General features: G+C 46.6%; 1 protein-coding gene across 7 annotated transcripts in view; it reads right to left on the bottom strand.

The window, feature by feature from the left end:
- The window catches only part of DDX4 (DEAD-box helicase 4), a 1,965,714-nt gene that overhangs the window by 1,938,771 nt on the left and 11,014 nt on the right, over positions 1–15,929 (bottom strand). For all 7 annotated transcript variants that reach the window (XM_078675096.1, XM_078675100.1, XM_078675101.1 and 4 more), the window contains exon 2: positions 12,707–12,795. In XM_078675096.1, coding sequence (XP_078531222.1) covers positions 12,707–12,781 — 75 coding nt within the window. In that variant the 5' untranslated portion in view covers positions 12,782–12,795. The remainder of the gene's footprint in view (positions 1–12,706; positions 12,796–15,929) is intronic.

Below are 15,929 nucleotides of genomic sequence, written 5' to 3'. Positions count from 1 at the left end.
GGATGGGATAGCAAGTCCCAATATCTCCAACCAAAAACTCTCCTTAGTAAGAAAAGAAATCCGGGCCACTTCCAAGTTGCAAAGCGTGTTTTTATTTCAAAGGCTTTTCGCGACGCGTTTCGCAGGTGAACCTGCTTTCTCACGAGAACGAGTAAACTGCGTTACGTGCATAATATACATTATCACATGGTATTCACGTCATACCAATAGGAATAAACAACAGACTTGCTGATGAGTTTGTGGGCTGAGTACATATTTGGCAATATTAATCTTAATGAAAAGAACGTAAATTAATCAGTACATTTCATTTCAAAAGCTAAGCAGTATAGCGTGAAGTAGACATAAAAACATTTCAGCGGAGAGATACCCAGTGTTCTCCGTGCCTCCCGAGTGTGTGTCAAGGAAGGAATCTGTATCTGACGAATGAAGGGTTGCATCTCTGAGGGCTAGCATCGATATATTGGAGAGGCTGGCTGTATCATCCATACCCCCACCTGAGGTTGGTGGCAATCCAGCCTTGTCTCCTATTGTAACCCCTCTTCCCATAGCAAGCCCTGCCTGTTCTCACCCCACAGTGGAAATTCCAAGGCCACTAGGCATTCCGCCGCTGGCCCGAAAGATCCCTGTAACCACGAAAAGAAAAAGGATGGCTAGCCCGCATAGAAGAAGCTCCTTGAAATTGTGCAAGAAGCCAAGGAAACAGGGGACGAGGGGCATAGGTACTAATACGGGTGAGGGTTTGGCCTGGAAAAATTCCTCTTCTTCCAAGAGGAGTGGTTCTAACCCAGAAAAAGCAGGTACAGCTCCCCTTTTTAGTTACCAGCCCCCTGCACCCTGTGTCCCAGTTTCTATTGCACAAATCGAGGAATCGCTGAAAACACTGTTGTCCCCGATTATCGACAGAGTAACAGGGCTGGGTGACAGGATAGACAGGTTTGAACAGTCAACCTTAGATAGCTTTTTTCCTTGAAAGCACTGATCAAACTGCACTCTAGGATAAGGGAAGAGGGACAAGGAGGGTCCACCGGAAACAGGAAAACCACGAAGCACCAGCAGGCTTCACCTGTTGTACCCTCTGCGGCTATCTTGGAAACTCCCCAGTTGACTGACAACATTCCCTCAGTGCCGCTTGTGGCTATCTCTGGGAGTATTGGCCAAAAGACGCAAGTCCATCCAAATATTCCCAAGCCCTCTAAAGTCTCGGGTACGAAGCCGGGCCGGGTTGAGTTGCCAAGTGCAAGTGTGAGTGGTCCCGCTAAACCGAAGGGAACTCCAAAGGGAACGGGTAAAGGTAAAGCTACAAGTCAGGCTTGTCCAGCTATAACTACGAATAATAATCCTGCTCCTATTCACCCACAAACACTACCAACAAAAGCTGTCCCAAAAGTCCCACTACCCAAAATTGCCCCAATATCCCCTCCTATGGACCTACCCCCAGACTGCCACCCTTATGTTGTCGTACTTACAAATGTACCCACCCTGAAGGCCGAACAAAATGAATCCCCTCAAGCCTCAACTAATAAAACGTTGCACTGGCTAGAGTCCAACAGACCCCTTCCTAGGGGTTTAGACGGATCAATTATAGGAGCCAGAAGGGTGGGCTGAGTGGGTCATGGCCACAAGCATCTAGAAGGAGACTGCGTGGTGGTCAATTTCAGGGATAGTAGAGTAGCTCAAACTATTTGCAAATACAAACCTAATCCCGGGGGTCCGGGAATTGGCACAGTGGACCTAACCTTTTTTTATCCAAGACCAGCCACCCCCCGGTTTGGCCGAGAATTCGGCATGGGTTGGAGCAATAGCCCCGCCTATTCTGAATTCCCCGCTAACCGTCAATTCTATCCTCAGACAGTCTGGCCATCGCCAGGGTGGAGACCACCGGGTTTTTGAACCGACAGCATCTCTGGGGAGGTCCCAAGAGTTGGTAGCTTAGGCGAAGTCAACGAGCTAGGAGGGCTGAGTACTGATCATGGTACACCCCCACTGAGTATGGCAGTCCCCACTCCCATACAAGAGAGTAATCAGGCTACCGGGAGGCAAGGTGGGGCTGGTAGTCAAACGACCCAGGACCCGCTGAAGGTGGAAGGAGACCTAGATTCCGGTGGTGAGCCAGCTGTGGCGGATCCAGTCCTTAGGATTTTCAGCTGGAACATCGCGGGAATCGATAGGAAGTTAGGGTTGCCTGACTGGAACGCTCTTGTGGAGGGATATTCCATCTGTATATTCCAGGAGACGTGGGGTAAGGAGCCCTGTCATAAGGTGGGATACTCATCCCACTTTGTTCCAGCTGTCTCCCCCTTGTCAGGGAGGGGTCGCCCTTCGGGCGGTCTCATCATTTGGGTTGCTGTCTCCCTAGATTGTAGGGTGGAAGAGCACCCTACAAACTCACCAGACATGCTCAACATCACGTTAAAGGATTCACGGGGATGTCTGCTCCTAGACATATTTAACATCTATGCTAGAGGCACTAGGGGAGGCGTACAATCACCCACCATTGCCCTTTTGGAAGATCTCCTTAGGCAGCGGCCAAGAAAATCGTGCACTTTGGTGGCGGGTGATTTTAACTGTACGTTCGAGCCCCTAGGCACTGATGACATGCTAGGCATAGAAGAGGAGGATTCTAGAAGGGGGATCCCGGCCCTGGCCCTGCCCCCCATCAAAAGGTGGACACAAGCTGCTTTGCAAATAAACGCCCTTAACATGGAATTTGACCCGAGGGCGGTCAATGGGAGGTCCAAATCTGATCTGACTGGTGCACACACCTACAATAGGCCCATCATACGTCTAGAATAGACTATATTCTTCTCGACGTATGCCTATGGAGTACCCTGAGTGACATGGAGATTATCCAGACCATCGAGAGCGATCATAATCTTCTCTCTCTTGTGTTATCGCCTGAGTGGCTCAGGGGCAAGGCTGGTTTACATCCTCTGTCTGCATCCAACTCCCAGATGGCCAGTATATCTAACTGTGGAAGGCGACTGAAGTGGGCTAAGCTTGTCTTGTCTGCTGAGAAAGTCTCAGCCATAGGGGCACTGTTGGCTGCAGCCCAGAGTAATCTGGGCTCATTGACCAATGTGCCCGTAGAGGCCACGCAGATTTTTTGTGATCTAACCAGGGCCCTAAGCAAGCTTTTCATCTTACCCTCAAGCTCCTATGGCGCTTCTAACAGGACCAATCTCACGAATAGACAGGGATGGTACACAACAAAATGCAGGACCCTGAAAAAAGCCTTGATAGGGGCAGTTAAATTTAAGTCCCAACTAGCAATCAGGGAGCAAGGAAGGACTACTCCCACACCTTAAGGGCAGCGAAAAAGGAGTGGAAGGAGAAGTTCTGGGAAGAGCTGTTGGTAGCTAGTAAGGGAAAGGACGCAAGGTGCTTTTGGAGTTTGGTTGGAACTAGGAATAGGCCTGTCACATCGCTGGTTACGTGCACCATTCCCGCCCAGATCTGGTACAACCACTTTGAAGCCCTGTACTCCCAACCTTAAGGGGTCCTTAGTGAATCCTTCTCCATGGAGGATGATGTTTTTGTTGGGGGCAGTGACGACTTTACCGCAAGGGAGGTGGAGGCCGTAATTAAGTCCCTGGTCCCTTTAAAAGCAGCCGGGCCGGACGGGCTACCAGGTGACTGGTTATGAGCCGATTCGAAAGAATGGGGTCATTTGGTCGCTAATCTACTAAATGCAATCATGAGGGGCGCACTAGTGCCGGATTCCTGGAAGGGGGCGGAGGTTGTCCCGATATTTAAAAAGGGGTGTCGGGACAGCCCCGCCAATTACAGGCCCATTAGCCTCATTGACTCTTCCCAAAAGGTGGTTGGGAAGGTGATTTTGGGGAGGGTCCTTCAATGGGCTGACTACTACAATATACTGTCGGACTTCCAGGCGGGGTTCCGTTCAGGCACTGGGACGATCGAACAGGCCTTCAGATTGATGCTCCTGTATTGGAAGGTGGTGGTGCTGGGCAAAGGCAGTCTTTACTTGGCCTTCAATGACCTGAAGACTGCCTTTGACCTAGTACCTAGGGAGGAGTTATGGAGGGTTCTGCAGGGGCTGGGGTTGCCCCCCTACATCCTGTCGCTTTTGATTAAACTGCATACAGACAACTATGCACAGGTGCGGTGGGGCACGAATGGGGAGAAAACCAATAGGATCTCGGTGTGTAGGGGTGTCCGCCAGGGATGTGTGCTAGCTCCCACACTATTTTCACTCTATGTGAATGGTGTGGTAGAGCACCTGCTTAAAGAACCAGCAGATGCCCCGTCCCTGGCGGGCACTCGGATCCCCACCCTGCTCTTTGCCGACGACACCCTTCTCATCGCAAAGACACCTTGGGGTCTCCAAAAGCTCCTCAACCACTTCCAGGAGTTCTGCTCTCTCAGGGGCTTGACGATCAACATAGATAAGACCAAGTTTCTGACCATAAACCCTTCTAAAAAGTTAGGACCCCCCCCCCGGTCTTAAATTCTGTTTCCCTGGAGAGGGTCTGTGAGTTTGATTACTTGGGGATCCGCCTTAGTAATTCAATGAGCTGGTCCCCACACATTCAAAAGATGCTGCTCAGCCACAAAAGGGTTACCGGTGTCCTACTCCGGGAACATCGCTTATCTGCTAAAGATTGTATTTCCCCGGTTATAGACATTTATAAAGCCAGAGGGGTCACTGCCGCCCTGTATTGGGCGGAGTTGTGGGGCACCTCAAACCTTGAGGTTTTAGCTAAAGCGGAAAGCAAATTCCTGAAAGAACTTATGGCACTCCTACTCAGCACACCCACAGTCCCGGTGCTTCTTGACTTGGGCTGTAGATCAATTGCGGACCAGGCGCGCCTCCGGCCTTTGCTCCTGTGGGCTCGCCTGTGGAGGGTCGCTGAGCTAGCCTCATATGCAGCAGGCCTGTCGGAGGTGATTGCCATGGAAGGTTGGCATCGAATTAAATGGCCATGGGATGTCAAGAGCCTATTGGGGGAGCTGGGGTTGGATGATTCTTGGACTACCCGTTCTGCTCCTCCCAAAGCCACCCTGAAGAAACTTTACTAGGAGTGGGTATCGTCCAAACTCATTGGCAATCCTCGTCACTGCAACTCGACCACAGCATTTCTAAGACTTAAAGACGTGGTTGCATTTGAGCCCTATCTGGATCTTATTTCTATTCCATTGGACAGGGCTCTCTACTTTAAGCTCAGAGTGGGCACCCTACCTCTAGGCAACCTGGTGTCTAGGTGGAAATCTGGTCCCCAATCCTCACCCTTCTGTGCTTTGTGTTCAACTCGGGTCGAGACGGTGGCACACATTCTTTTCGAATGCCCGGACTATTGTGCTCCAAGGAGGTGCTGGCTCACACCAGTGTGCAGACTTAGGTACACGACAGCATCTGGTGGCCCTCCGTATTTTACTGACTGATACATCGTCCCCTATTGTTTGTGGGGTTACTATATTTTTAAAGTGGGCATGGGTGATCCGTTCTAAAAGGCTTTCCATTTCAATTTAATTCTGTTTTAAATTATTTATTACAGCATTGTTGATTGTTTTATCCTTTTTAAACTTCTAATGTATTTTATCTTAGCCTTAAGAAATGCAAATTTTTAATGTATGTACTGCTTTTAAGATATCCATGTATCGAAATAAAGCTTATATCACTCACTCTAAAAATCATGTCCCCTAGAGCACACGGCTCCTGAAATAATTATGCGCCCAAAATCAGGAAGGAGAATTTGCCCCCCAGCACTGTGGAGCGCGCTGGCTCTTTAAATAAATATGCACATGGTGGGGCCACACAGGGCCCTCAAAATAATTGGCAAAGCGTTGGAGTCATCTAGGCTCTAAAGACAAAAGCTGGGGACCACCCGGGCCCATCTGGTCCGGTAAATAATGAGGGCCACAAAGTAAAAGAACTTGTCTCCAATGTGGGAGCGGCCCGCTGATAGTTCCCATGGAGCCCCCCAGCCCTTTCTTACTCACTGGGCTGCTCGCAGGGGACTCCTCTCCTTGGGGATGGCAGCACTTCCCCTGCGAGGCTTTCTGGGAGTCCTGGGAGCCCCGCACTGCCGTTGGCGGTCCGATTCACCCGGGCCCCCTCCTGGGACCAGAGGGCTCTCCTCCATCTGGCCTCAACGGCGGGGCTCTCCCTTCCGCATGGGAGCCCCGCATCAGCACGCTGCGTCGCCACTTCCGACCGGGGGCTGTGCCCACAACCAGGTGGGCTGCTGACGTGGCGGCGATCTCTGCTCTCGACCGCATTCAAGGGGTAGGCTCCCTCCAAAGAAAAAATAAAGCTGGCATGCGGGGTGGGTACCTGTTAGGGCTCCCATAAGCGGGGTGGGCACCCGCAGTAATTACAAATCAAAAACGAAGATGCAGGTAGGGCACCTACGCACCAAAATAACCAAATAAGCTGTGTGGGCACCCACAAGGAAGGCAGCACAGGCGGGGGAGTCCCCATGTCAGGAATCCCTCGCAGACGATTGCAGCCCAGCGCTGCAGGGCCAAAACAAAGCACTCCCAGAGGGAAATGCAGCGCAGGAGGAGCCAGATGCACCAAATACAAAGCCAGCACTCACAAGCCCCCTGGCTTACTCCTCAACTGAAAGCCCTGAAAGGTCGGTGCAGACAAACAGAAAAACAATGGAGGAAACACTATGAGGTCAAGGATATGAAACGCTTTAAAACAGCACTTATTGCATATCACCAACAAATTAAAACGGAGAAAAAAAATCACTACACAAATCTCATCAGTGGAGCAGACAAAAACCAGAAAACCATCTTTAACATAGTTAAATCCTTCACAAATCCTGCTAGCCTAGACTGTGAAATACCTCCTTCACAGGAACTATGCGATGACATCGCAGTGTTCTTCGAAAATAAAATTAAAGATCTAAAAAAAGACTTCGATAGCCCACCCCAGCACTCCATAGCCCAAGATATAGAAACTAAAGAAGAACTTAAGGATTTCAAAGCAATCAGTCTAGAACTATCCAGGAATGCTATTCTATCTTGCAAATCAGGCTCTCCTTTCAATCCTTGCCCGCCTAAAGTTCTACATGCACTAGTGGACGTAGTAAACCCTGTCAATCAATCAGATCATCAATACCACTTTCAAACTCGCAAAAATCCCCGATCTCTGGAAAACAGCCACTGTCAAATCCCTCCAAAAAAAGAAACTCTTTGATCCCACCACCCTTTCAAACTTGAGACCCATCTCCCTCCTCCCCTGCCTTAGTAAAATTGCAGAGAAAATAGTCAATGCCCAACTGAATGAGTTTCAGAAAAATACTAACATCCTACATTCCAAGTAATCTGGTTTCAGACCGGGCTATTCAACAGAGTTAGTGCTGCTCCATACTACAGACACCCTTAAGTTCGCACTGGATCAGGGCAAGGAGGCAGTTCTGATTCTGTTGGACCTCTACGCGGCCTTCGATACGGTCTCTCATTCCATCCTGTTAGATAGACTAAAGCACGTCGGAATAAACAGCAAGGCTCTTGCCTGGATAACATCATTCTTGGATAAAAGAAACCAGATCGTAACAGCTACAGATCTGAAGGAAAGTGACTTTCTTCGGGGGTCCCTCAGGGATCCTCCCTGAGCCCGACCCTCTTTAACCTGTACATGTCTCCCCTTCTGTCTCTGATCAACACCTTTAATATTGAAGCAATTCCTTACGCAGACGACACGCAATTGATCCTCACCTTAGACAAAAACTCCACCGCAGCAGAAGAAAAATTCCATCACTGCCTTACTGCAGTAATGAATTGGATGGAAACAAATCATCTCAGATGCAACAGCTCAAAAACAGAAATCATGCTGTTTGGAAAGTCCAACGCTTTCAGACCCACACTATGGTGGCCCCCCAAAGCCCACCATAGTAGACACTGCGAAAAACCTAGGAATAAAATTCGACCCCACGCTATCCTTTCATAAACAGGCACTTACTATCGCAGGCATGTGGTTTCAAACTATAAAAACCTTGAGAAAATTCTTTGACCTGCTCCCACTGCACGCCAGGAACACTGTAGCAGTGGCCCTGGTCCGGTCACGTTTGGACTACTGTAACAGTCTGTATGCGGGAACAAAAAAGACGGTGGTAAAAAGATTGCAAGTAGTCCAAAACTCCACCGCAAGGCTGGTACTTGGGCTCCCCAAGCGCTCTCCCTCAGCTGAAGCCCAAAAAAATCTTCACTGGCTGCCAATCCACAAAAGGATCTTGTTCAAAATCCTGACCATCACCTATAAAGTCATAAATGAAACAGGCCCAAAATATCTGAGACACAAAATCAGGCCCTACAACACTAAACTAACCCTGCGGTCCACATCATAAATTTACTCACCATCCCAAACTTCAAAATGAAAACCTGGGGAGGTAAAACCTTGGCAGCCCTTGGTACTAAAGCCTGGAACACCCTGCCTACTCAATTAAGGCACACCCACAACAAACTGACCTTCAGGAAGCTCCTCAAAACATGGATCTTGGTACTCCAGACCACCTAGTACTGTCGCTAATATGATCCTCACCACTAGCTTCGTGATGTCCCCCTCTCTCTCTCTCTTCTTTCCTCTGTCAAACCTTCTCCTGATGTCCTTAAAAGCGCCAAGATGCTCCCTGGAGTGAACGTTGCGCTATACAAAAACCCTCTCTTTCATTCAAGGTGCTGGGGCAGACCCCAAAGTCTCTTTAGGGTCCTGGAAATAATTAAGCAAAGCAGAAGGGTCCCAAGAAGTCCTCCAGGCATCCAGGGGCAGGGCAGGGCCCAGGGAGGCAAGCCTTCCCCTGGGCCCCAGCACTATTACACCCCTGGTAGATTCAAGTCCACAAACAAAACATTTATTTGGGGTCAAAGCCCCTTATTTATACAGCCAAATCTTTTGTCTAAAACTGTAGGGCAAGGGGAGACAGGAGCACTTTGTTTTGCTCAGCTCCCCTCTCTATTCACAGGACAGGCCAGGGACATCAGACGCACCACAGGAGGTGGAACCAGCATTTTGGAGGGAAGGCACAGCCCTATTCAGGTCCCAGCTGAAACTCGTCCCTCCCATCTAGATCTCCCTATTCACCAACGGGCAGACCCATCCTGGCTCCAAGCACACCAGCCAGCCCCTGTCAATCACAAGCCAGACATGCAATTCACATCAAGCGGGCAGACAATGCACACAGAAAATCCAACTTCTAAAAGTGGCACTTCTCCACTAGTCACAATAAATCTGCGCTCACCATTGCACAGCATTTATTCTCACGAGTTCGCACATACTAAACTCGCCCCTGCACTCCTCTCACATCAGGAATTACCATGGAGACACATATGCCCCATGCATTCATGGGAGGGCAGGCCAAACTCAGTTCAGGGGTGGACCTGCCAAAAGGGCCAAGTTCAACATGGAGATAACCTAAAAAGCATCTAGAACTAACATAGTAATCACCAAACCAACTCCCTGGTGGTGCTATTAGTTTGACCCTGAAGTCAGTTAACAACTCCTTCCTCTCGCTCCACAGGCCCCTGCACCCACTGCTGGGCTCCAGCTCCCAATCATTGTGGCCCCATCAATCCTTGCTCACTATCTGCTACCAAGGAATCTGGTTCCTCACTTGCTTCTTCGCAAGGTGACAAGCCCACAATGGTAAGTCGCTGTGTGGAAAAGTAAATTTTGCCATGTTCTATGTCCCTACGTGTTCCCCATCTTATGTTATGTGTGCATGATTAATATGCATATGTATCCCCCATGTTTGATTAAAGACGCAATTACAGTTGTGTCCATCCCTAGTATGCCAGTTCCCAGTTCTCGTGAATACTACGAATATCAGGCCTATGTAAAGTTACGTTGCCACGTTTCTCAGTATGCACGTTATTTCATTGTAAAGTCCCCGTTTCTAGGCCTCAAAAGGGCCCGGACACCAGATTCAGCTCCTGTCTCCTGAACCCTCGCTGAGGAGCCATACAGCCCCCACCTGTATCCTCGACCCTTCACTTACTTCCTGCCTCGCAGTGCCCGGCTCGGCCTGGCTCTGCCTACGAGTCTGCCAAGAGTATGTTATGATTCTAGTTATCAGTTCAGCCCTCCTTCTCTGCATTCCTAAGCTACTGAATCGCATCAATAGTTTCAGTCATCGTCTAGCCTTTACGTCTCCATGTAGGAGAAATACTGTATTTAATGGTCATTTAATATTCCTCAACACGCACTACATGTAGAATAATGCATGCTCCAGTCTTAGAGTCTGTTAGCCTCTCCCCTCCTGACTCTTAGTTTATATCAACATGTCCTCTAAACATCAGATACTAGATAGTGTTTAGGTACATGTCGCCCTGACTCCCCAGACTTCAGTCTCTGCTCCTAGCGCAGAGTTCATAGCCCCCAGCTTCTCCTAGTAACACGTCATTGTCAGTTTGCGCGCACCACTAGGTTAGAGGTCCCGTCCCGGCTCCTCAGATAGCCCCCTCCATGTTTCCGCCCCATTTATGACATATTCTGTTACGTTTACATCACATGTCCATGTATACGCCTCTTGTTACACCCACTTTCACCCTTATCTTTCGCGACTGCTATTGACCACACCCACTGCTCCGCCTACTGTATTCACTGTAATGCAACTGTTTTAGTATATATGCTTGTACATTGTTATTAAAGTTAGCGCGCTCATTCCCTGTCCCCCCTGCAGGGCCCTGCCATCCTGTTCCCGTGCAGGTTGTCCTGTTCCTGTCCTTTTATGCTGTATTAAACCTGCAAACTCCTACTACCTCGAATCTTGACTCTTATTTATTGAGCTATCTGTTATTGCTATGTCCAGTCAAACCTAGATCCGGTATTATTTATTTATATACCACAGCTGTATGGCTGATTCCTGCTGCTCTGCTTAGAGGGTGGTTGCCTTATTCTTACTCATCAGCCTCTTCCAAGTTCCTCCATCTCGAAGTCCTGTTGCCTCTAAGCAGCTTATACAATAGTCTTCTTTAACTGCAAATGGAATCCGGTGGTCAGAATGTCAGCGGTGTTCCACACCGGTCTTGAAAGGGGCTGCATTGTCCAACCCTAAAACCTTGGGAACATATGGAAAACGTAAGCTTCAATTTTGCCTCTTCCACTCACAAAAGAACACCAAATGCGACCATTGCTGCTTCAAAATCGGCTATCCACGTCTTCAAGTGTTTCTTGGAATTAAATTTTATTCTACAGTTTAATTGCCTCCTTTCTAAAGAACTTTTGCTCCAGTAAGCCGCAGACAGTGGACTTACCGAGGAGACATTTCGCACAGCTCACACAACTCCTTTTTTATAACTTGCATGTCTTTATTGGGCTCAGCCTTTAGTGAAGCATACGGTTTTAAAGGTTCTGTATCAGCTGCAAAACACACAAGATGATGGACGGAATGTTACACAATGGCAAAACATTCACCCCCCAGTCACAGATCTGTGTTTAATCCATCGTTATTTTGCTCACCAAGCCACCCCAGTTCAGACATGGCCATGTACAAATCAGTCTTGACCCTGTGCCTCATGGGAACAGTCCAGCCCGAACTGCCAAGCCACGTCTTCCCTGGACCGGAATAAAGCATCCCAGGATCGGTTTCTGGCTATCAGCCTTCATCAGCCACGATAGTTTGACTCCAGTGGTGTAGTGAGCACAGGACCCACGTATGGGTATACCCTTCCCACATAGGGTGAACAGCAAAACACACAAGATGATGGACGGAATGTTGCACAATGGCAAAATATTCACCCCCAGTCACAGATCTGGGTTTAATCCATCGTTATTTTGCTCACCAAGCCAGTTCAGCTACATCAGGTTAAAGCCAGCCATCAAGCAGATACTGGCAAGCAGGGTACTCAGATAACCTTGCAAAAGCTATGCACCTCTTACGAATGGAGACGATTCTTTGTGAGATTATTTAGCAAACTTTGGGTTCCTGCTGCAGTTTCCTAAAATTGAACTTCTGGAAGCTGCTACGTTCCAGACATCTTATGATTCCTAACATTTCGGAAGAAAGCCGGCCTGTCACTCAATAGTATTGCTCTATATAAGTATTGCAGAATAACCTGTCCTATGCTTGACTGCTAATTTTGGGAGAGGTTAAATAGGAGGGGATAGGGTGTTTACTGTACTGGTTAGGTTATCAGCGGTAATTACTTATAACTACCATGAAGACATTACTAATACAAAAAAAAATACTGAAACTAAATTTAAAAGCTCCAGGTATTACAGAATTCTATGGGCAGTAGCATAGTGACCGATATAGCAGGAAGAGATCATGCGAAGCGTGAACATAGGGGGCCGAGCATTGTGCAATTGCAAGTAAATGTGTTCTTTAGGCAAATCTGTACCAGGGCAGATAGAAAAATCTTGTGTGCAAAATAAACAACATCCCTGCTTTCATTTAGTACGCCTATCCTCTCTGCTTGACACACGCAATTCAACATCTAGAGCAGTTTTACAAAGTGCAAGGATGCCTCCTTGTGGCTTGGTGGGCATTGTAGTTAGAAATAGATTAGATTTTTTTTTTAAGTATGTATATTAAAAATCACAAATGTGTAAAACGGACAGGTAAAGAAACTGCTTCAGTCAATAGAACGCAATATGTTATAGTTCTTCCAGATAAACAGAAAAAAACAGCAAAGTGTGGTTCTATTTTCATACAGTTTTGCAGTGCAGTGACCTGCACAAACAATTTTCATCTATTTGGGAAAGCACCAGTGTTTTAATTTAAGAAATCAAACTTACCAGCTTTGGAAATGAAGGTGCAAATGAGAAGCTTGGACCAGCTGTCAATTCTGAATCCCAGTCTTCATCTCCCATTGTTGCGTCAAAACCTGCCCAAACAACCATCATTTTAGAAGATCTTTTTAAAATGTTTGTTTTGCTAGTAAATAGCGTAGCAAGCAAAACACCACACTAGCACAGATAACACTATTACATCCAGCTATACCCCACTGCCACACATTCGTGGGTGCCCTTAAAGGCTAGTGTGGTAGGTTAAGGATTCATCACAACGTAGAAGTCTTTGGACTAAATTACTTCTTTATTGTATTACAACTACAGACACGGCAAGGAGCAGCGTGACCCTCAGGATCTCGATCAGAACTGACAGCAGTTGATCGCATCCCCAAGGACGCACACTCTAAGCACACGGCCACCAGAACATAAAAGTAATGACATTCCAAGCAACACAATAATACAAACCCATTATATCACCTCCCCCCAACACAAAAGAAAAGGTGATGCCAATGAGTATGTAATAAAAATCCTTAAACCTGGAAGGAAGCCTTTTACTGCGACATCCCCGTACAGTTTTGTCCAAATTACCATTCAACACTCCACTAACAGGCTCCCCATTTGACAAACTCAATTTCACACTCATGGGAATACTCAAATCCTGTAACCAATAAGTCCACTCCAAACCGAGTGAACCCCTTCCTGCCTTATCTCTAATCAATTCTGGCTGATCCTTCCTCAATTTAATTACCTGTCTTTTGTTCCACCAACCTTTGCCCTCTAAGAATACAGCTCCTTTGCTGACTTTACATACTAGCACAAGATCAGAAAATAGAGACTCGCCTTTTCTAACCTTAAAAAGGTTTTTAAAATAGGACCCAGTCCCCTTCATAAATTTCCAAATCACTAAGAGAACCTCTCCTGTCAAATATTTTCTTAATCTCGGACTGCTTTTCCTTGACTACTTTAGACAAACCAATTGGATCAATACCAACAGACAACTTACTGTCCCACCCAGGACGGTAATAAAACAGAAATCACATTTCTACCCCTAAGCAATTCAAAAGGTGTAACTCCAGTAGTACAGTGTAGAGAAGTTTTGTAATTCCACACTTTCTTCCAAAAACGTTCCAACATCAAGACCAGCCGCTATGGCTGTTTGAATGCCTTCCTTAAGAACTTTACTGACTCGCTCCACTAGACCGTTTGAAGCAGGAGAATACCTTGCCACTTTCAAATGCTTCAAGTCATGAGATTCCAAAAACTTACACATTTTATCCGACACAAATGGAGTTCCATTATCTGTCACGAAGGATTTAGGTGCCCCTTCCAACAAACAGTTTTTTAAAGAAAATAGTATTATCAGTATTGGGCGAATCCACAAATGTATAATATATCCACTTTGAATGGTAATCAACTGCCAAAATCAAATACCTAAACTCTCTGCTAAAACAATATAAGGGCCCGAAAAATCAAGGCCAACTTTATCCCAAGGTCTCTCAGTAATCTTGGTGGGATGCAAAGGCAACTTAGAGAGTTTCCAGTGTTTGTCCGAAAGCAAACACTCCTCACAACCATCCACTAGACTTCTAACCTGTGCCTCCAACGCGGCCCACCAGTAATGCTGCTTTATCTTGGTCACACCCAAATGACCCTCATGTACGATTCTGATAATAGAATTTCTCAGACTACGAATGTATCTCTTAGAACAAAACCATACTTAACCGAAAGCTTGTCAGCAACTAATGCAAAATTCCTTAAACCACCAGTTAAAATTTCTTACTTCAGGCCAATTACTGCTTGAAAATTCCATTACCTTAGATAGAATCTTCTAAACAAGCTTTCCTCCAATCTGTTTCCGAAATAAATTAACCACAATTTACAAAAGCGTCCAAAACAGCTACACGTTTTACCTCTTCCTCAAAGTTCTCTTAATCATCTTTTTCTATTAACCTTCTTGACAGTCGTCACAAAAGTTCTCCCTTGAATGGGTTTCATATCAAAGTTGTATTCTCATAACTTTGACACCAAATGGGTCAACCTAGCCAACATGGTATTATTACTGGACAATTTGAATATGAAAAAGAGTGGCTTGTGATCCGTAGTCATTTCAACTTTCCGACCCCAAATATACATTTTGAATTTTTGGGCCGCCCAAACACAGGCTAAAGTCTCCCGCACTTTGTTCGAAGGCTTTGAGAGCTCTTGAAGCAAACGCTACCGTTTGCTCCTTGCCATTCACTTTTTGGCTGAAAACAGTCCACAGCCCATTCATACTTGCAGCCACAGTGATTATAGAAGGACAATCTCGAAAAGCATACAAAGCTTGTGCTGAGATAATCAACTCTTACTTTCTCAAACACACCATCCAGTTCCTGAGACCATATACATTTCAAAATACGTAGAGGATCCACAACTCTGGCATAGTTAACTACAAATCCAATATAGTACTCTGCGAGCCCCAAAAAGGAGCACAGAGCATCCTTTTCACCAGGTGGTTTAGCTTCCTTCAGAGCCTTGATGACGAAAATGTAGGTTTGATACCTTTATCAGATATCGTATGACCCAGATAATCCTATTCCTTCGCTCCAAATTTGCACTTATCAGCTTTAACATTCATGCCATAGTCCCCAAGAGTAGACAAAACCCTCCTCAACAAATCAATGTTCATTATCTTCTAAATAGGCTTGAACACCTGCCATATCTTTAAACATTGTATCCATTATTCTCTGAAAAACGCTAGCCGCGGATGCTAGCCCGAAGGGAAGTCTCAGGAACTTATATGCACCAAAAGGTGTAACAAACGTTGTTAATTCCTGACACTCTCCTTCTAGAGGAATTTGGTGGTAGGCGGACTTCAGGTCGATAAGGGAAAACCACTTAGCGCGCCCCACCCACCCCCAAATTTAACAGAAGTTCATTAATTTTTGGAAGCGGTTGGCAATCGATCAAGATTTTTTTATTTAGACCACTCAAGTCCGCACAAAATCCAATTTCGTCAGTCTTTTTGCGGGCCACGACGACCGGAGCAAACCATTGAGAAGACACTGGGCCGAATGATCTTTTTGGGCACATAAATCATCAAGCATGGCTCTTAACTCATCCCTTGCACTTAAAGTAACAGGCCTGACCATGTGCTTCACTGTCTGTGCATTAGGTATTAATCTAATTTTATGTTCAACATTTTTTATACAACCCACTTGATCTTTAAACACGTTCTTAACCCCTTCCA

This window comes from Lissotriton helveticus, chromosome 2_1 (genome assembly GCF_964261635.1).
Source record: "Lissotriton helveticus chromosome 2_1, aLisHel1.1, whole genome shotgun sequence".
Lineage (NCBI taxonomy): Eukaryota > Metazoa > Chordata > Amphibia > Caudata > Salamandridae > Lissotriton > Lissotriton helveticus.
The sequence above is the reverse complement of the archived record's forward strand: the minus strand, read 5'-3'. Positions and strand labels throughout refer to the sequence as shown.